At 39.6% G+C, this 23,103-nt stretch overlaps 1 protein-coding gene across 1 annotated transcript; it reads left to right on the top strand.

The window, feature by feature from the left end:
• The first annotated feature begins 3,227 nt into the window (after positions 1-3,227).
• ugcg (UDP-glucose ceramide glucosyltransferase) lies at positions 3,228-22,374 on the top strand. The gene is made up of 9 exons (XM_030769301.1): positions 3,228-3,354; positions 10,416-10,557; positions 17,697-17,799; positions 18,715-18,816; positions 19,137-19,249; positions 20,258-20,436; positions 20,761-20,847; positions 21,227-21,413; positions 21,687-22,374. Exons 1-9 carry the CDS (start codon positions 3,257-3,259, stop codon positions 21,855-21,857), a joined length of 1,182 nt encoding a protein of 393 aa, XP_030625161.1. The 5' UTR covers positions 3,228-3,256; the 3' UTR covers positions 21,858-22,374.
• The last annotated feature ends 729 nt before the right edge of the window (positions 22,375-23,103 follow it).

Below are 23,103 nucleotides of genomic sequence, written 5' to 3'. Positions count from 1 at the left end.
TAGCGCCGCTGACCAGGAGCCCCTCCATCCAAACAGCCAAGGCTTGACTTGCTTGGTATGCATTAATAAAAGAATTGAGGAATTGAGAATTGAACATCTGAGAGGTAACGCAAAAGTTACTTTCCTTAGTAACTAATTACTTTTACATACAGTAAAAGGGAAAGTAATTCAGTTACTTTTGAAAGAAGTAAAAACTAACTAATTTTCAGTAACTTGCACAACAATGATTATCACAGAGAGAGAGACACGACATTCATTACTCACCGTACTCTACTGCCTGGTCCACAGTTTGCTCCAAATGAAGAATAACAATTAAGGAAACTGGCGATATAGCCTTTTTGAGTTTACTTAACTTGTGGGTAAGGTTTCTTTTTTTCTGCCTGCAAGAAGCCATGCATTCTAAGATGTAATATAATAAATGCTAAAGTACACACTAGTTTTAAGAATCCAGTATGATCATTTTAGATAAGCTTACAAATCAGTGTATTACTCTTAATTACTACTATAATAGCATGTGTTATGCAGTTCATAAAAAATATTGATTTAAACATATAAATATATTTTTCAGATTTTTGTTTACACCTGAATCGTGTACTTCCCCAACATATCCACAAGATGGCACCATTTCATCGGATTAAAGAAGACTCAGTTTCTCGCGATTTTGACGCAGTGACAGTTATGTGCGGACTATGTAATTTAGGTCTTCCTTTTAGTAGTCTTCGTTTTCTTTTTCTTTTTCATCTTCTTCTTCTTCTACTACTACAACTACTAATACTACTACTTCTACCACCACTACTACTACTACCACGACTACTTTATGGTATTACTATATTAATGTGTTTTGCTTTCAGTTTGATGTTAATCACTACAAATTAGTTAAAAAAAATACAAATAAATAAAATAAAATAAATAAAAAAGTGGTACTCTCAAATGAACTTGCAATCTCTCTACAGTCCTCAAGATGCGTCAGACAATCATGTAAGATACATATTACCCTACATTACAAAAATATGAACGCCTCAGTCACCTCACTAGGGGGGTTGGTTGTGCATGTCTCCACAGGAATCCAAGGAAGGGCAACAGGCACAGCAAGTGCACACATCCAGTTATCACAAAATGTCAGTTGGGACTGTGGGAATAAAACCTGATGACATTTATATATAGGAGTGTCTGTCATTCTCCACAAATTCATACATGAGTGCTGAGCATGCCGGATCTTGTCAGAAGAGACTGACAGTGTTCAGCAATGAGGCAATATTCAGATTGCTTGAAAAAGAGTACTGCCTCCCTTATGAGTCAAAAACTCATAAAAAGGGAGGAGTCATAGTCAATTGTTTCTACTGAAAACCGGTTGCTCATTTCTATGTAACACTCGTCAGCCATGTAAAACTGCATCTGAACTAACCTGAAGGTACATTATGTATTGTTGTTAAAATCCTTACATTCTCAGTCATACAAAAGCTTAGTTGCTCTAACCCTGCGATGCACAAGTCAGATGGACCAAAGATAGAATCAAACTAATACACAGCCTGTTGCATTGCAGAGCCAGGGGGAATGAATAAATAAATGAGTAAGTAAGTAGGTATGTACACAAGTAAATAAATAAATAAATAAATCAAAATAAATAGTAAATTAAATTTAAAAAAACCCAATGCTCAAACAGTGCTCAAATACCACACTGAGACTGAGTGATAATTCCTCGTAGTTACACATGCTTGATTTTGTCTACGGCTTTTAAATGTAACCCAACCCATTTCACCTCTATGATATTCCTTATATCCTTCAAGGAAGCCACACCTAACCCTATGCACCATAAGGGCAAAAATATGTGTTGAAATTTCAGTTTTGAAGGAAATTTCCTGATTGTAAATGCCAGAGAAACCCAGCAGCATAAGTACTAATGACTTGTTTTAAATTGATGAGGTAAGAAGGAATGGTGGTATCTTTGAGCTCAGACTGTCACAGTAACTGTTTACATAGCACTCCATAGGGACATAACCCTGCCTCTTTGCCTCTCCAGTAGGAGTGGCAGTAAATATCCATTTTGTCTGACACTTCCTCATCATTGCCCTACCCCTATAACTCACCTTAAGAATCCATAACACATGCTTGGAAAGAGGGTTTCTATTTAAAGAACAACAAAGATTGGCTTGTATTGGGAAAACAGCCAAAACAAACAAACAAACAAACAAACAAACAAAGAATAAGAAAAGGTGGTCAACTTTCCATTGTCATGACTGTGAAAATTGTTTTGAGATGGAATGGCAGCCATTTTGTTTCATGTTGAATTAAGCTGTGTTCCTCAACTGTAGAGCACAGCAGTGTCTGATTCCAGTTTAAATTACATTGGATCTAAAACAGCTCAGTCATCTTTGGGGAGGAATCTTGTCATTGTGTAAAGCATCATTGTGTAAACCTTGGTAGGCACAGAATGGCACCAGGCCTGGTTGGAACAAGTTACCTTCTGTAAACAGGTTTCCATATAGTGACAAGCACAAGCCCTTCCTCAGAGCCTTCAGTAGCAGAGAAGGAACAATGGAAGGGTGGAATAATCATATGGAATTACTTGTTACTGGAACTTACTGGACTGCTTTGTGGAATAGTCCCATAAGCATCTGTTACCTCTGCTGTTAAATATTATTGTGTATTTTCTTCTTTTCCAAGCGAATAAAACATGTTAGCTGTAAGTTTATATGATTGTGAATTTTGGATCTAAAAAGTAACCAGAAAAACCTTAATATTGGTTGGAAATCTATTGCTATGTACTGTATGTCTATTTTTCATGCACTCTGTGTAAGTAAGGTATCTCTGCTGGGGCAGAATTTCAAGACTGATTGTGACAAAATGTATATTAATCAACATGGTAAGAAAATGAACATATTCAGCAGTAGTCCTAGACTGTGGTGTACCTTGTTTTTGTGCTCAAAACCTCTGTATAGTTTGTTTACAACACATATGCAAAATAATCTGTAAGTCTATTAATCTTGAAATTTAATAAATGTTAACAGGTATAATTTAAATTAAGTTGATAGCTAAAAAGCAGACTCATAGTCGTAACAGGGTGTTGTACGTCAACTGTTCGAAGGCCCAGCGCGGTGTTCCTACGCACCAAACCCCACCCACTAGTATGCGTTAGTTTCCCGTACCGCCCGCCTATTGAATAGCTAGCAAAACCAATCCTTAGCTTACCTTAGTGTCTGATGTGCAGCACTATCAACTGACAAATATAGTGGAACCAACACACCAGGGGACAGCCATGGCCCTACTTGATCTTGCCATGCAAGGATTCGCTATCTTCGGATTTCTGTTATTTATTGTTCTTTGGCTCATGCATTTCATGTCCATCATCTACGTGTAAGTAAATACAAGCTAATATCATTGAATGATCAGCACCCTTTCATTCGTGGGACTACTGGTTAGCGCGCAAGCTAACAACAAAAATCAGGAGGAAGGGATATAAACATTAATATTGTATTCAGTTATTGGTTTCATCAAGAAATACGATGCCAACAATACTACGCTGGGTTAAATAGTGTCTTGCTAAAATAGGTATCGAACGTTACCTACTACTGTTAACCCACAAACCATCCATCCTATGTATAATTCCGAAGCTAACTACGCTATGGAATTTCTTCTCAGTAAAGTAACGCGAAATAAGTTACCGGCCAGAATGAAATAACAAGTCTTATTAAAATAGACAGGTTGTTTTATTTTCGGCAGTTAGCGTGCCAGCTGCGCACTTTACCATGGTTACGACGATTACCAAGATAGTTTACTCGCCAGCTGGCTAGCATGCCAAATGATACCTAGCTGTTCAGCTGTTTCGGCAGTTCGGCAAACCTGTATTGCTATAGCGGTCGTCAATACACTGACCACTGTATTTCTTGACCAGACAGTGACCCTCAAGTTTTCAAATATATGAGCCATTGCTCTGTTGTTTCTGGTTTCACTTCTTATTAAAATCACCAAGAATGACAACGACTGTCAGAAGTTAACAGGAATGAGAAGTTTGAACTGGCGTTCGCTTTCTGGTCAGCGCTGAGAAACGTCTAACTTTTTAAAATAAGTTATTGCTGTAGGATATACCTTTTTGCTAGGCTGACATTAAGACACGTTAGATTAATAAGAAAAGCTTGCTAATTCTTAGCTGGGTGTCAGTAGTTTACTAACAAGAGGAAGTTGAGGCAAATTTAAATTGTGATAATATTGTTCATGGACCGACTGACACTCCCATGGTTTATCAGACTGATCTGTCAGACAACTAATGTCTGACGTTAGCTCAGAGCACTTTCGTAAGCGTAACGAGCGCTAACTAACACCCCTCTTGCTTCTTGGTCCCAATAATTTAGAGATCATTTGGTCTCAAAATCAATGAAGGGTACATAGATTTTTCCCTCCTTTTTCTGGCAGAACATCTGTTAATTGAGACGGAACGACAGGTATTTCCCAGTCACACACTTTGCGTTGTTGCTAGTCATGTGAATAGGGCTGGTCTCTGTTAGGCTGGCAGATGAAGGTTTCTAGTTCAGTGAAGTCTGCCACAAATTTGAAGTCAGATCAAGTCTTAACTCGGTTAAATTTTTGGACTAGCTAAGAAATACCAAGAAAGACACAAATGAAATGTGTTTATTCTTTAATAAAAACGCATTTTGGACAGCGACATTAATGATTTCACGAGAGAAAGGCGTTCTGATGACGGTTACAGGCTATGTGCCACCTCAGTCCCAAGACATGATTAAGAAAAAAGTAATTGAATTAAAAAAATTATGTTGTTTTTGTATGCTTACCAAACCAATGCCAAACCAAAATACTATACCTGTCAGCTTTATACTGGTAGAAACGCTGCTGTATGTTTATAATACTACATGTGCTGCAGCAGATGTACATGAGCATCGTGTACATTTACGACATTTACATTTACATCAGTAGTATGACTATGGGATAAAACGGATAAATCTGAACAAACGGCACTTTGATTTGTCTAAATTTCAATGGTGTAGTGACGGTTGCTACGGTAACTGAGGAAAGGAAAATGGTAGAAGATGAATTATGTTCTGTCATGCAGTTCACTAACCCCACCTTCACAGAACTACTGTTAATCAGTACACGTTCAGTACACGTTACTAAAAATAAATATTAGAACAGCAATACAGAATGGTGCTTATTTCTGAGTCGCGAAAACACAATGCCGGTGATACCAACATAAAACTTCCTACACTGTTTACACGTTATTGCGGCGCATGCAGGAAAGAGTGCCGCTTGCAGCCCCGCACCTCTTGATGCTCTCCCCAAACGCCATATGATCCAGAGTATGGATAGGTGTGTGTGTGTGTGATCAAACTAGAAGTGGCGTGAGTAACACATTCTATGCATCCATATTTATGGAACTTCATTTGGAATATCTTTAACAGGTCTGTTCCTAGTTGCGTTTGTACAGTGGCTACTGTGCTCCAGTGTTTGAAAATGAATTAAAATGTGCAGGAAGACAGAATCACACAAACACTCTTTTTGTATGGTAACACACAAAAAATGGAAAGCAGAATCAAGGGGGAGGTTTTGTTTTTGCATGTGCTGGTTTAGGATTCTCCTCTTGAAAAATTCTGTCAGGGTGATACCCTAGTAGATGTGTGCTCCGATGGTGTGGAATTTTTAAAATTTCTTTCCCCTGCTGTGCAAGACATTACTTGGACTAGTAGTTGCATGGTTTTCCTCACCACACTGCTAGGATTTACAGTTCAGTACCATCAGTTTGACTGAACTGGGTAAGTTTAAAGAGAAACTTACAAATCTGTTGTATTGGGTGCCGATAGCACAGTTTTAAGCAGTTATCTGCTGATATCCATGTGATTCCAGTATCATTGCATGTTACATTACTAAAGTTTCTGGGTATTACTAAAGTTGCTGTTTCCATGCTGAAAGATAGCTACCAGGGTATATTTTCATTTAATTCAAATGATTTGAAACCTGTGGTTACAGCATGGTTATGACTATTACTGTGGTTATTTCTAATTTAAATTTCAAATTTTTAAATCGCTTTCTTAGTGTATCAGTGGCAAGCCTTTATGTAATGAAATTGTCTAAGGTTAGATAACAGGGTAAGTTGTCTCATCTGTGATGAGGAAATCTTTTAAATATAATGCTAAGCCTAAAAATCAAGTTTTTCCCCTTATATTAAATGGAGCATAATATAGAAGGCCGGGTCTGGTTCAGCCTGGTTTCTCTTAAATGACCTGTGAGAAGGATTTAGCCCCTAGTGCTTAAAACCTCTTAGCGAACCCTTGTATGCTGTAACACAGAGCAGCGTGTTTCTCTGCATTGACAGCAGAGAGTGGCAACGGTGCGGTTACAGTCAGTATCATGACTGAATTGTATTTGACATTTGTCAGACTGCATCGTGATCTCGAGGACAGTGATGGAATTCAACTTCTGTGGAAATGAGCTGTCGGAGACAACAGCTGTAACATCACTGAAAAAATGACTGTCAACCTTGCAATCAAGCATACACATGAGAACAGAGTATCACTGACTCTGGCCAAACTATTCTAACTGGGGCTGAGGTTCAGGCAGAGAAGGACTGTCAGTGAGTACAGGACACTGCAGTCAGAGTGCAGTAAGTAGGAAGCAGTTTTTTGACACTGTACTGCCTGTGTTTAGTATAGTTCAAGGAGGTTTACCTTACTACATTTAATGGACTGGCTTGTCCTTGAGGCTCCTCTGTTCTCCTGTAAAGTAATGGCGAGTTGTGGTGTAGCACAGAGGCCAGACCTTTTTTGGCCGGGATTGTGAGACAGGAAACAGGGATGTGGAGTTTGAGGAGCTGACAGAGAAGAGGGATACGGAGGATATCTTAAGAGCTGATGCAGAGGTGTCTGGTTTCCCCTTCTGCTTTAAAAGCACATTAGTGTTTTTGATTGCTATTTGCTTTCCTTGTATGGGTTTGAACAGGTCTCAGTGGTCGTACACACTGGATGGAAAGCCTTTATTTCTTGCTTTACCAAGTTTAACAAAGAGCTGCTCTCGTAGAAACAGAATGGGTGTGTCATCTTACTAATACTCAAACTGAAGCAACGGCCCAGTATCATTTTTAACAATATTGTCGATCAGGGAAGTTGTAACGTTCATTGTTCACTTTATTTACTGCGTGAAACACTGACATAAAGTTGTGACACAATGTTTGTAACTTCAGATCTGCAAAATGCTTTTACAGAATAACATTTCATTTAAAGTGTGCGTGGAGCGTCTTGTATAGCCTAGGTCTCAGTAGAATATCTCTCCCTCCTTGTCCCTCTGCTTAAAGCTAACTTTTCTGTGTATGAGGTATTAAAATCAAATGAAACCCTATGGACACCTTATGGAGTCGTGAAACCGGATGCAATGCACGACCAGTTGGGTTACCTGCCAACAGCCATGTCATATGAACTGAGTAATCCATTGAATGTCAGTCATGCCAGAAGACATAAACAGCCTATTGTTTTAGTTTTGACTTTCTATGTGTTTCTGTGGGTGGCTGAACATTTTCAGCCATTTTGTAGGTCGGTAGATCACGAATATCACTTATAGTTGCTCTTTATTTGTGTCTTGGTAAAGTGTAAAAAATTGCTGAGTTCTCTACGTCTGTACCATGCTGACCATATTTAAGTGACTGCAATCAACCCTGTGCTCTTCATCATAGCAAAACTCACAAATGTGTAGTTGTACATATTGAAATAATTCTCTTATGGGTAGTTGAGTGGTATATTTGACCTCTGGTACATATTGATAGGTTGCATCAAATTCTGTGATGTCTCTAATGATTGTCTCAGTTTCACTCTGTATGCTGGGTCACATGGACAATCAACACCTGCTTGCTTTAGTCATCTTCTTCTGTGCAAAGGAAGTCTCAAGTAATGGTGCGGTCTTAAATAGCCTAGATACCACAGAATTCTCACCTAATATTTCCGCTTGATGTACATATTAAGGGAATGTGAAAATTTGAGCCAACTAAATTATTCATCCCAAACATCAGTTCCTGAAAGAAGATGTTTGTGCACTTTAATCCTCAATACTAGGCCTACAACGTAATATAGAGCTTGAGCAGCTCTGGTGGTGTACAGCTTTTCGCTGCAGTCAATGAGTATATTGCCATCCCCTTTCTATTTTAACTGACAGGGAATATATTGGAAAGCTAATTTATTGCCTATGTAATATCCACACATAACAATGAAAAAGATCAGAGCAGACTGTGTTTTAACATCAGTGTTGCATTGTAACCATTGATTTATCATCTACAGAACGACACTGATATCTTCTGTAACAGGCCTCAATGCGTGCAGAAAAAAATCTGTTCAGACAGAAATCCTCGTCCATCTTCTACATGTAGCTTAACCACAAAGTATTTAGTCAAATTCATAAATGTGTCTCCCCAGCCTTTTCAATTTGCAGCTTTTTCTTGATTCTGTGGGTTAGGCAATGACAGTGTGTCATTTGCATGAGAAGTGGCAACAACCTAACAGGTCAAATTGTTTGGGGTTTTTTTGTATTTGTGATACCAGAAGTTATCATTGACAAATCTCTCAGTCAAGGCACAGATGTGCAGCAAAAGATGCCTGCTTACTTGCCTTTATTATGGACCCTGCCCGAGTTCCGGTCAGAGGAACCTAACATAGCATTGGAAGCGTTGAGCTTGGTTGCTTTGTCTTTAGAATTAAAATGAACAACCCTGCAATGGCATGTATGTCATTTCTTTCAAAGTGACCACAGCTGTTCTCAGCTTCTCCCCCACACACCAGCGACAAGCTCAAAAAAAGCACTTTAGGTGTAAAATATTGTGTGTTCATTTGCTACACTACAATTAGAGGTGGGCGCTCAGAGTAAGTTCAGCTAATGTTCACGACCATTCCTGCAGGGGAACACGCAATGTTTTTTTGTCTTCTACTTCTTCTTTCTTGCAACATTCATAGCAGTCTACACGAATGTTCAGATTTTGAGAGAGAATAAAGATAAGTGAGGGACAGGACCTTCCGAGGTCCAGATATGGGAAAATAAAGGACAAAATGGAGGCAAAGAACTCAGGTCCATTATTGTTCCTGTGTAGGGACACCTATATGGTACATTAAAGGATGAAATGGAAGCAAAGAACTTTGGTCCGTTATTTTTCCTGTGTAAGGACACCTATATAGTAAATTAAAGGATGAAATGGAAGCAAAGAACTCAGGTCTATTATTTTTCCTATGTGAGGACACCTACATGGTACATTAAAGGATGAAATGGAAGCATAGAACTCAGGTCCATCATTTTTCCAATGTGGGGACACCTATATGGTAAATTAAAGGATGAAATGGAAGCAAAGAACTTGGGTCCATTATTTTTCCTTTATAGGTACACCTTGGAGGGCATTGTCATGCGTGTACCATGACCACTTACAAAGATTAAAAAAAATGGAGGCTTTGTGTATATTATGTTTTGTGCATACATAAGTGAAACTGTTAATTAGAACATATGAAATGCTGCACTGTCATGGTAACAACTTTGTTGCCTCCACCCCCCACACATTGCACTTTAATTTCACATGTGAACATTGCCCATAACCTTGAGGCTGCCTGTCTAACATAGTCTCCCTGTCACTAAACTATTTGTAAAAAGAATTTCATGCCTCGACGTAGGGGCTTAAGGTGCAGTTCCTCGACGGCTCCTTTACGCTAGTCATGATGTCTCCTTTGTTGTGGATGCAAGACGCGGCCAGGACATTTTTGGGAGGGTGCACTCACTTGATTACTGCATTCAAAATTTAATAAGCTAATTGCCAAAAGACAGATAGCTTCCAGGTGAGCTGCTTGACTGTTTTCACCAAAATGGACTGAATACGTTGCCATGCACAATCCTCATTCATTTTTGGTCATTTTTATTTAGGTGACGGAGCATAGTGTGAACCTGCAGCAATCAACTGTTGCTATTTTTAATGTCAAAATGTTAAAGAATTAACTTTTGTTTACACTTTCTTTTAACACTCATTCTATGATGTTTTGTTTTTGTGTATTTTGTGTTTACCCATGTTAAAAAATAGAAAGAAAAGATACTGGCATTTGTGGGTCCATAATAAGACCAAAAAGACAATCTCTTTGTGGACTTTGGTAGCCTCACTGAGAGATTTGTCAGTGACAACTTCCAGTGTCATAAATCATAAAAACAGACAGAGTTTCTTCCAATTTAATTTTCTGCATTACTAAGAAGAAAAGGAAAATAATGTCCTTTTTAAAGTCTCTATCTGTTTCTGGCCAAGGAAATGAGAAATATTTTTCATTCTGAGATGAAAATCAAGGAACCATTCATTTTTCATTTCTAAATTTGTGTTTCCGAAATGAATATTGGATTACCACAAGGTACACAGACACGTTCATCTGTACTAAACGTTGTCTTTATTTCTCTCATGACTGCAGCCGCCTGCATCTCAATAAGAAGACGACCGACAAGCAGCCATACAGCAAGCTAGCGGGAGTCTCACTGCTGAAGCCCTTAAAAGGAGTGGACCCCAACCTCATAAACAATCTGGAGACATTCTTTGAGCTGGACTATCCCAAGGTATCATTTCTGTCAAATGCTTATTCAGTCAGAAAATGAAATGTGTTCATAGAAACAGGATCTGAACAGTTCACCTGACGTTACATAACTGAACACGTCATTGTGAGGCTAGCAAATAATTAGTCATTTGAATAGTGTGGTCATAGTAATGAACTGAAGTGCCATAAAAATGTTATGTCGTGTTGTGTGTTCGTACTCAAATCATTTGTATTCTGACGTCAAAGAGTCGAACTTTCTGGGTGTATGAGGACCTTCAGTTAGAGACATTGTAAAGCATGGAAGATGGGGCTGGTTACTGTTGTTTGAAGTGTGAGTCAAAATGGGTGTCCTAGAAAACTGAGTTATATGTCATGGCTGACATGGCCCGTAGATATTTTAATGCATGAACAAGTAGAAAAGTAGCTACTTGCCTCCGAGTGTTGTGATATCATGGGCTGTTATTTGGCTTACTTTATGTGTGTGTGTGTGTGTGTGTGTGTGTGTGTGTGTGTGTGTGTGTGTGTGTGTGTGTGTGTGTGCATGCACGCATGTGTGCAAGAGAGAGATGGTGTGAATGAGAGAATGTGTTAGTTCCCGCCCATACTGTGGCAGCGCCTGAAGACTTGGACAGAAAAGCACAGGCACAGTGTTTCATGTTATTATCCAAAAATGCAATGTTATGTAGCACTTAAGTGAAACTGAACACAGTGACAAAACTGGCAAAAGTTTTGATTTAAGAAAGTGGATACTTCAAAATCTGTGAAATTTATGAAACGTGCAGATTCACACACCATACTGAGATGTGTGTATGCTTTCTCAGTCTATTAGCTATTGTAATTTTCTCTTTGTGCAAGTAATAGGAAGTAACAGCTGTCATTATTTAGGTTTAGAATGGTTGGCTGGATCTAGACATCATTTTGTTTACCCAATGTACAGCTCTACAAAAGGTCAAATACCTTTTTTTGGTGCAGTGCAATTGAACCGCTCAACATTGTTCTCTTGTCACACCCACAGAGGTAGCAACAAGTATTTACTGATTGGCCTTCCTGCTTAGCCTGTTAGTGCTTTCTGTTGTTTTTTATCTCTTGTTCTGTTGTGTGCAGAGGGTTATCTTTCATAGCAGACTTTTTAAAATCAGAGTTAGCCACCTCCAGTAAAGCAAACATTCCTGGTCAGTATCAGTCCATGTATGTTGGTCGTTAACAGGTACATGAACTCAGGCTTTCTCAATCCAGACAATAATCTACTGACAATCTTTTGTACAAAAATTTCAGGTAATCCCCATATAGGCTAACTAGTCTCTTCTGGCTTCAGGGCAGAGCTGAATAAACATTTGGATGGATGAGGAAATCGACAGGAAATTTTACTTGCAAATGTTCTCGAGGATTCATGGCAGTTTCAAGAACGGAGCTTAGTGGCTGAATTGAATGAGAGATTAGAAACATAAAATGAGATTCTTATGTGGTTAATTCATTGAAAAAGTAAGTATAGAAAGTGTATTATAGCAATACTGGCCTTGTCTCTTTTTAAATCATTATAAATAATGCACTAGTGATTCACTGGACAAGGCTAATATTAACAGTTTCCCACATATCCAGTATCACAAGACTTACTGAACATATGGATAGTGTTTGGCTTGCCGCCAGACATATTTTCCTGGTTGCAGGGCACTTGAAAATAATGTCTTCTAATTCCTGCATTGAGGAGCTTTTTGGCTTTTAAAGTCAATCTTAAATTGCCAGGGTGAGGGTTTGTCTTGCAGTTTTAATGACTGTGTTGTATAAAGAAGAGCTTGCTCATTCCCAGAATGAGTGTCGCTGAGAAACGGAGCCTAATGGTGTAGAACATTCTGAATGACTTAACAGTCCTTTCCAGTCGTCTGAATTCCAGATTTTTAGTCTGCCTTGCAATAGTGTAATTGCAATAGTCCATTTGTAATATTGCAAGTATCTAGTGGGTAGTCCTTGCCGTAGAATTTATTTATTTATTTTTACCCTAAGTGCTGTTTCATTCATGAGAGTATGGAAAGTGACACTGGAGTCATTTACAGTTCGACCGAGAATATCTGAAGTAATGGGTGACATTTGTGTCAGATTGTAAAATTAAACTATCTACTACATGTTGAACAACCCGATGATAACAAACTCTTTTATTGTTCTAGAAGTTTCCACAAAAAAAAAAAAGCCATTAGCCTTTGTTTACTATCCAAATATGTTTGCGCCCTTTGTAGCAACATGCCCTTACAATGTGGGAAGGTCGACCACACCCCTTTCTCTTTAGAGTACCTGCTTATCAGCTGATTGAATGCTGACTCTGTTGTTATGGGAGGGAGATAATACTCAGCCTGTATGTGCTCACCCTCTCTCACCATTCTCCTTGAGGGATTTGCAGGGGTTTATTTGCACTCAGAGATTTGGTGGGGCGGGGGGGCGGGCACACTGGTGCTGTGGGTGTGTCCAGGGCGTTGACACTCCCAACCCTCCACTGTACAGCACCAGATGGAACTTTCTGCTCCATTTTACCAATATAGCAGCTGGTGAAACAGCCTGCTGCTGGTTCACACAGATACGGGCTTGTCTCAAGAACATGCCAGTGGTACAGGGATTGCTATGTCCGTGTGTGAGAAAAGCCAGTGTGGGATTGCTCTCTGTTGGCGCTGTTGAGGAAAGATGTCGTATAGTCAGTCTCTGAATTGCTTTATTCAGCAGTTCTTAATGTGCCACACTATGCTGTCACTTTATACATAGATTTGAATTCAACAAACAACCTAATTTTGTAAAAACATTGCCATTTGAAGGCAAACTCAGATCTTCTGTGAGTGTCTGTTATGTTGAGATTTACAGCCTGCATCATTTGGCGCTCCGGAAGTAGATTAATTTTGGATCGGTTGTAATGTTTATGAATTCCCTTTGTCTCCTGTGGATTTTAACTTTCCCGTTGTAGGAAAAACTCTTGTGTTTTAAGGAGCAGTCTACATTGTACTGTCTACACTCTATACATTGTTGAATGCATCCATTTTAGTGTTAGCGGTTCATTTGAACAGAAGGCGGTCTCAGGTGATTTGTAAGCCACTTCCCCCTTCTGCCCCTTACTCACAGTGATGGATGCCAGCATCAGGAGATTGAAATCAGTTGACTTCCCTCGTGTGGATGTCTCACTCTTCCCATCCGAGACATTTGTCACGTTCCTCCGTCATTGCTCAGCTGCAGGCAGATCCAGTGTGTAACCGACTTCTGACATCATCATCATTATGATCTTTGTGCTGTGAGTGTGTTTGCCCTGACCTGCTCTCTGGTCACACTGACACTCCATTGACCTACTTTAGGTCTTAGTCTTGCTTTTTTTTTTTTTTTTCCCAGAGTATATATGTTACACCCTCTTCCTGAGTCATCTTTTCAGTGGCAAAATTCTTCCTTTTGATGTGCAAGTTATTACATACGGGATGTTACGTCACACATTTCAAAGCTGTTGGAAGATTTGTTGCATTTGCTATCACTTTGTGTAACCTTTCCCGCTAGTTATGTAATTTTAATGTTTCAATTTTATGTAACACTTGAGAGGAGGAGATTGCATTAAGTGGCACCTGGTATAGCCTTTGCGGTAAAATTTGCAAATTTGCTGCTGCTAGTCTTCAGAGTGGTCACACCCTTGATAGTGGTGATCAAAGATAAATTCATTGTATTCATTGTATTGAATATATTGTGACTTTTTTTTTCCCAAAAAAATTCGTATCAAATCCCTTTTCTAAACTGTGTAGCCTGAAAGCCTGAACACTTATTGAGCTCAAATTTTGAAGCTATTCTGTCTTCCCCTGTTTTTCTAATTAAACATGCCCAAGCAGACAACTGAAAAAAAATCTACTTAAAAAATTGATTACTCATCCAGTTAACTCCCTGAGTGAAGACCTCACTCACAGAAAGGCTTAGTTTAAGCTGTTTTCTTTTCCTCATTAGTTGTTTAATCCAATAGTACAACAGTGTAACACTAACAGCCTGTCTAAAAAGAAATGACAAAGTAGAGTTTTACAACCAAATGTCCTCAAACTCAAGCAAAATGACTGCCATTTCAGATAGCTCAAAAGACAGCAAATATTCAAGAAATAATCATTGTCTATCATTTTGGTTGTATTGAAGTGGTGCAGGTTACACCTCTTCAGGCTAGACCGTCAGAACACTTTGGAATATAGGCTTATAATTTTCATTGGTCCACCTTCTGCATAAACCCATTAGTGCTCAATGTTTTGCTTTCAAAAGGTATTTTTTCCAAATAGCAAAGCACTCTATATAAAATCAAGATCCATTTATCTTGCTTAACACACTGTAATGGAATAACCAAGTCACCATTTACTGATTGCCCACCTTGAATTTAACATTTGATATTCTAATGTTTGATATTTTTCTCAGTTCGTCATGCCTGAAACTGCAGAAACTTTGTTTTAAAATGAAAAACGCCCACACAGCGTCTCACAGCTTTTTTTCCCCCACCCCTTTTGATATCTGAATTTATTCTGACCCTTCACCTTGGCACTTGTTGGTGACAGTTTATGTTCTGGTTAATGGCTGAAAGAAAAGCTTAATACTTGCTAGAGTAATGTTTCCTGGTGGTATGCAATCACGTGAAGCAATCATGTTGATCTCGTTTGTTGTAGCATCAGGTAAAACAAAGCAATGTCTTTTACTTTTGGCTTTTATGAGAGGATGAAATGCGTGGTTTTCAGTCAGCCATGCACTGATAACCCTCTGAATACCACAGTGTGAACCACAAAAATCATTTTAAAATGTTGGCAGAATGAAATAACGTATCAGAAATATTACATTAATGATTAAATTATGACGAAGTAATCGTCTAAGTGGGCCCACGTGCTAGCAAGTTCCAATCAAAGTTCAACAAATGTGTTATCGCATCAGGAAGTTGCTCTCTGCCGTCGTGATCTTAAAGCATGTCTTTTTTTTTTTTCTTTTTGCCCTTTCATTTCTTCCATTCCAGACTTGAACTCTTAAACCACATATGTACCTGAAACCATCACATTTAAGTCACCACCTACGCAAACCTTTATGTTTGGCTGGGTATTTTTAATTCTGTATATTTAGGATCCAGATTTCACATACATATAGAGTACATTTTCTAGCGCAGATGTCAGGCAGAAATCTGTAAATATTTCAGAAGTGGTCTTATTTTCTTACCAAGCCTCTTCTGAGGCAAAGTGTCGTGAAGGAACTGTGCTATTTTAAAAAGTCATCATGATTTGATTATTAACCACAGAATGCAAATTCTCATGTTCTTGAGATGTTTCAGATTAATTCCCTCCATAATTAATATTTTCAGTATTTTCTCAGTAAAGCTTTTTCGATGAATGGTTTACAAGATGAGCTAGTCACCCTCACACTTTCATGCATCTTCCATTTTTGAACTGAGCTCAATTAGGGAGATAATAATATCCTTGAACTGAAAGCCTGATAATGAATCCTATGCATTACTGTCCATACCACAGCCATAGTTTTCTGACCAGGCCTCTACACCATGTCCCTCATTATGTGAGGGTCATGCCAAGGCCCTGTCTACGGACAACTCCACCTTGTTTAGAGCTTGACTTCCTGCGACTGGAAGAAAAGAATGCGCTTATTTGGCAGGTCATGCTTCCTGGAATACACACTCATCCTCTCGGATTACTAGAAGAGTAAGAGAGATTCTCATCCTGAACTTGTCTAGATGGTCACGCACTAGCTGACATTTTTTCTTTTCTTAGTCATCGAAGGAATATGCCCTCAAACATCCATTTCCGCTCTGTGTTTAACGGCCATGGAAATGATTGGAAGGTTATTTGACTGGAGGTTACATTGTGATGGAAGCCTTTGATAAACTTCCAGTAACCCCTCAGCCTCTGACTCTACCAGTATTTTGGTTCATTTATAAGCCAATAAAGTAATTTACAGAGATAATCTTCAGTACACTTTGTATAAGCAATAATTCAGTAAGAGGTTTGTACATGTCACTCTGAATGCTTTGCTTTCACTTATTGCAGTTTTTCTGCTTTTGCGATAGACAGCCATTATTGATTTTTGGTCACCATCTAATTTAGCCGCGCTGAGTATGCTTTTAGGTAATGTTGTACTGAATAGCGAAGCAGCACCTAAGTTCTCTCATTTCCTACTCTATGTCGACTTCGTGGGATTTCCCTGCCTTTCCGCAGTCTCAGTACTTGTCATCAAAAGCATCTGGTTCCACATGCAGACACTGAAGCAGTGGGGCTGTTCTGAGCTTCTTTATGAATGATTCATTTGATTTGTCCTCTCTTAGCTCTCATCACACAACACTAAGCCACTATTACCTCCCTGCATCCCTGACCACACAGAAAAGGGCTTTTGTTGATTTGCTCCCCGGTCTGGAGGCATAGCCATGGCAACAGTGTCTCTATGGCCTGGCCTGTGAAGTCATGGTTAAGCCACAGTGGCCCACAGGGGTATTATGAGCTGGTTTGCTCGGAGTGGTGTCTGCTCTCAGGCAGCCTGTTCTCCCAGAATAAGGCTATTCTCCTGTTCTGACTTTCTCAAGAGGTCTGAGTGTTGTGAGGGTTCAGAGAGACAGCACTGCAACATGTCGCAAGTCTTTTTAACAGAGCTACATAAGACATGATTGGGCAAATACCTTTTTTTCCCCTTTTGTTATGGACTTATTTTGTCTCAGAGCTATCTGTGATCTTTGAGTGGTTTTTGCCAAAATTGCGGGAAAGATTCCATTCAGTGTAACTTCAGTATTTTAACAGTATTCAGGGTAGTTCTCCGTTTGTGTTTGAGAAAGTTTATGTGTATACACCAGTATCTCTGCAGTGGATTGTGTGTAGGTGTAAAATCTGTGATGTGACAGTCGAAAAGGCGACTATGCCGAAAATAAAGCTGCAGTTATCTTTTGGTTATTCCAGATCTGTCGGACACCTTGTTTTTGTTTTTGCCTCTGTGTTTTGCTGGTTGCTTATGTGTCTAAACAGAATTAGTTTGTCTCGCCTTCTGCTTGATACATTAAAGACTGTGTGCTTTCCTCACAATTCGTGTTTGTGGGAGAGTCTATAACAATATTTTCCATTCAGGAAAAAGGATGGAGAATCAGAGGATCTGACCATGTCCAAAACTGACAGTTTATCTGGTTCTTTTTGCTTTCCACAGTATGAAATTCTTCTCTGTGTCCAAGACCACGATGATCCAGCTATTGATGTCTGTAAAAAACTACTGGGAAAATATCCCAGTGTGGATGCCCGATTATTTATAGGTGAGCTGATTTTTTCCTCTTATAAACAAATTCCTTTGTCACAAATATTTTTATTATTGTTATTATAAAGCACTGTTGTTATTATTTAGTATGAGATACTGTTGTAATTCTTTTAAAATGATTAAGTACTGGAATGGGTGTTTTTACAGTTGTGGATTTTCAAATGGCAAAAAGTCGTTAGACAGCGTAGTTTACCATATAACTGTGTTGTGGGATATTAAATGTGGTACAGACTACAGCCTTTTTTGAGGTCAGCTAAGGGTAATAATTGGTCTCAGAAATCATTTACGCTGAGTATGATGACCACATGTGTGTAGGCAGTGGCCCAGCTGTGCGTATGTAGATGCCCCTGAGAGCTGATATTGATTCTTGTTTATTAGGAACATCTGATGATTGAGTTTCCCCCTCTCTGGGGCCCTGTTATCCTCACTGTGCAGTCCCAGTTGCTCTCACTCCATCTGTTACTTCAGAGAAGCTCATGAATGATTGACTAATAAGGGAAAGGCAGTGTGTAGCCTTCCAGACTCCAGTTAACACTGGATGAAAGGGCAATGTTTTAGGTTTTTGGCCCTTATAAAGCTCCATGCTCCTTTCTTCCCAAGATAAGCCTTCTATGTTGGCTGCGTTAAAAAACGTGGTTATCACAGGCGCTTCAGGCACGGTTTAATGGGGCTTGTCACTGTAAAACAGACCCTCAGATGGTCGATGTGTTCATCTTCCATATGTATTTATTTATTTAGTCTTATTGACATCTAGATGCTGGGCTTTTGAGAGAATCAATGGACCTTTTACAGCCTGGATTAAAGACAGCTGCTGGTTCAAAGCATGTCTGTCATTCTGAATTTGCTGAGAAACACAGTGTGATGAAGGCCACTTAAATAAAATAGTCTTCTTTTTTTTTTTCAATTCCCATAGGAGGTAAGAAAGTTGGCATCAACCCAAAGATAAACAACCTCATGCCAGGTTACGAGGGTGCAAAGTATGATCTGGTTTGGATCTGTGACAGTGGCATACGGGGTGAGTACTAAAGTTCATCCGGTGGTCATTGTACACTCAGGTTTAAAGTGCATAACAGCTCATCTGTGATTTGTTTGACACCCTTTCAGGTTTCCGTAAACTGCCCATTACGAGGCTAAAGTCAGAATGAATCTTTTGAAAAGTCACGTGTTCATTTTTAACCGTCCATGGACAGCAACTCAAATTTCAAGCTACACCGCTCGTGAAACGACGTCATATGTTTCATTAGCTTCATCAGCAGGCTTATGGGGCTGGTTCTTCAGCCTTGAGTTTGCTGAAAAGCAGGGAAAGCGTGCTTATCTTGTGTTGTGTTTTCGCAGTGCGCCCAGACACCCTAACAGATATGGCTAATCAGATGACTGAGAAGGTGGGACTGGTTCACGGCTTGCCTTATGTCGCGGACAGACAAGGCTTCGCTGCGACGCTCGAGCAGGTCAGAGGCGTTGTTGGCTCTGAATTTCTGTATGAAGCACGCTTTAAAAACCTTTGTCTGTTCACTCACGTACGATCCAGAGGAATTTCACTGCCTCTTAGGGGTCTCTCTCTGCCACTGCTTATTACCATAAACTTTTCTCATGCCTACATTGTTTTGGCTGGAGAGCCCTTTCAGCGTGTCTGATTTTAAGTGTTACTAATTGCTCTCGGTGTGGTTTTGATTCGTTAAGACAAGAGCGTAACGGCAGTTTGCCACAAGAGAAAACGGTCTTGTGCAGAAATAGCACTGTTGGTTTTAACGTCCAATTTGGCTGTTGCGCCAAATGAATACAATATTTATTTCACTGAAGCTTGGCAGCAGTAGTTTATTTATGAAGGACATGCCTTAAGATTAAGCATTTTGAAATACGATGAAAAATGCAAACTGAAACTCGTGCCAGGTATGTTCTTTTCAGTGGTTTAGAATCTGACCTTCTCTCTGTTCACATCATTTTGTTTTTTCATTTTGGAATATTATTCTGGTTAATTCATTTCTTACCTCATTAAAGTAAAAAGTCCTCATACTTGTTTTGTTAAAAGAGCTCATGACAGAGAAAACCCCAAAGCAAAGCTGCCACAGCCTGATTTTAACGGTGTAGAGAAATGGAAGGGAAACTGTTAATGCACTGGGACTTTTCCTGTCGCTCAGTCACTCATTTACTCATTTGTCTGCATAGCTCCCTTCTCTTAACCCGTCTTCCCTTGTGTTTGATCATTCTTTCGGTTTATTTTCTTTTTTCTCTCACAGTCATGTGCCTCTTAATTTGAACACGACGTCATGTGATCATATCATCACAATGTATAGTTCTGTTTTGTTTTTTGTTTTTTTTTATGAAACATTTCAAACCAAGTTCATCTCATATTTGATAAGAAGCAGTGCATAGGAATGTCTGTCATAGGTATGTATGATGTATGTTATTTATTGGGCTAGTGGACTAAATTGAGACGTTTTGTGTGCATTTATCAGGTGTACTTTGGGACGTCCCACCCTCGCTCTTACATATCAGCCAACGTCACCGGGATTAAGTGTGTGACTGGGATGTCGTGTCTGATGAGGAAAGATGTTCTGGACCAGGCAGGGGGGCTCATTGCCTTTGCCCAGTACATTGCTGAAGATTACTTCATGGCCAAGGCCATTGCAGACAGGTCTGTCAGAGATACCTCACTGAAGTCACTGCAATCCCCCCCAAATACCAAATGACTGTTTTACATAAAACATATATATATTTCAAACATATATGAAAGCTTACATCTTATCTTTTTAAGTCATCATGTCTGCCTCCCTACAATCGCTATTTATATCTCCATAGTAGCATAACATTCCACAGATGTCCGCCCTCAGGGTGTCTTTGGCTTCTTGTATTCGGATAGCGAGGCCAACATGGTGCTCTGTTGACAGCCGAATCGATGTTTTGGGGTTTTGTTAATCTATATATGAAATGATGCATGTTTCTCTTTTTTTTTTTTTAGAGGTTGGAAATTCTCCATGGCCACGCAGGTAGCCATGCAGAACTCTGGCTCCTACTCGATTGCACAGTTCCAGTCTCGCATGATCAGGTACTGCCATTGTTTTGTCAACCTCTCATTTCAAAGGAATGGAAACTGTTTGTTCACACCATTGCGAGACTACTGTCTCAGGGAAACAGTGGAAACAAGCATATTTTTCCCTCTCCTGTTTTGATTGTGCTGCGGTGTCAGTACATATCTGAATAGGGTAACATTGTTTCTTGGTTCTCATACCACATTCCAAAGACCAGTCCATCTCGGCCAGAGTTGAAAGAGAACATTACGCGTTCATTCCTGTGATACAGTTTCGAGCATGGTGACGTTCAAGTCATTCTTATTTCCACAGTTTGAGGGACAAGATTCCTTCTCACCTCACATTTATGATTTTAAATGATCCCATCCCTCCTTAATTCTCATCTCTGATGTTCAGGTGGGCCAAACTTCGCATCAACATGCTGCCAGCCACCATTATTGAACCCATTTCGGAGTGCTTCGTGGCCAGTCTCATCATTGGCTGGGCAGCGCACTACGTGTTCCGCTGGGACATTATGGTCTTCTTCATGTGCCACTGCCTGGCTTGGTTTATCTCTGATTACATCCAGCTCAGAGGAGTCCAGGTATTTCTTCTCCACAGCCCTAAACTAACTTCTAAAAGGATTACCTCCCATGTTTTGAGAGGCACTGTGTTGTTAACACAGTGTCTTATTGTAAATAGTGTTTATACTACCATCTGAATTAGTACAACCAAAATATTCATTTAAACAAAATAGGGGAACAAGCAGCCCTTGTGTCTGTCAGCTCCTTCCCTCCACTAGCCCCTCCTTTATCAGACAAATGCTACGTTTTCTCTGTAACATTTGTCTTTTTCTCATCTCGCCGTACCTTTGCAGGGTGGGCCACCGTCTTTCTCCAAGCTGGACTACGCTGTGGCATGGTTCATCAGGGAGTCCATGACCATTCAGATCTTTCTGTCTGCACTGTGGGACCCCACCATCAGCTGGAGGACAGGTCGCTACCGCTTACGCTGCGGAGGCACCGCCGAGGAGATCCTAGATGTATAACGACCCAGGGCCACCCCCTAAGACTTTACACACACCCTCACATACACATGTAAAAACACATACACACTGTATTGCAAGACTGAGACCAGAAAAGATATGGGCTATGAATGGACAAGGAATATCGTCTTGTTTGGAGGGGGGTTTTTTTATTCTTTTGTTTTTTGTTTGTTTTAGTGATAAAAAAAGAGAAAATTTTCATAGTTTTCAACCCATGAGATGATGAAATAAGAAAGAGTGTACAGTTGTTTAGTGGTGCTCCAGCTGTTGTCCTCCATTGTCTTCACTGAGAGTCCCACAGTTCCAAATGAGCCAATGGTGAAGGTCGGATGAAAGAGAAAGACATTTGTGATTGGACAGAGCGGATCCATTACTGTTGCATGAATTAGGGCTGGGTGCTTTGACCAAGACTTAGCACTTCAGTAGACTGAAAGAGAGCCTACATGATAATACTAAAGAGTTTTACTATTTTTATGTAACAGTAACACGTACTGTGGTTATTAACAACACTGTATCTTTAGTATAGCCCTTTTGAGAAGCAATGTGAACAGTAATTTTGATTTTTATTTCCATTTATATCTTTGGGGAAAAAAAAATAATTTTATACCTTGATGAATAATATAATTATACAGGGAGGCATTTTAGCAGCTCAGTGTAACTTAAGAGGCAACATTATTTGCTCATGCTCATATTTACATATTCCTCCATGCAGTGTTGTTGTTCTCCACCGAAAACATTGTGGCCATACTTTCTTTTTTTTTTTTTTAATTAGTGTGAGGACTACTGAATGCTCAAAAAGGATCTCATCAGGTCCTCTTTATGTTTACTGGACAAAGCATGATCTGTTATCGGTACAAACAGGATGTTCTGAGCTTGATCTTAGTAGGGAACAATTAGCTTTGTCCGCGTGGAGTCACTGCAAATGTTGTGGATTTTACCCCACCCCCCCCTCCCCCCATACAGAGAGAGAAGCTATATATTCTCGCAGCTCTAAGCAAAAAAGCAATGTTAGCACACTGTAAAGAAAGCAAGTAACCCGTATTCTCATCTGTTCTTCTCCTAAACTCTTAGACTCTTACCATTTTCAACCTGTATTCTCATCTGTTCTTCTCCCAAACTCTTCGATTCTTACCGTTTTCAACCCGTATTCTGATCTGTTCTTCTCCCAAACTCTTCAATTTTTACTGTTTTCAACCAGTATTCTGATTTGTTCCTCCCCTAAGCTCTTCGATTCTTACTGTTTTCAGCC

The sequence above is a fragment of the Chanos chanos genome, chromosome 3 (assembly GCF_902362185.1).
Source record: "Chanos chanos chromosome 3, fChaCha1.1, whole genome shotgun sequence".
Classification (NCBI taxonomy): Eukaryota; Metazoa; Chordata; class Actinopteri; order Gonorynchiformes; family Chanidae; genus Chanos; species Chanos chanos.
This window is presented reverse-complemented; position numbering and strand designations above follow the sequence as displayed.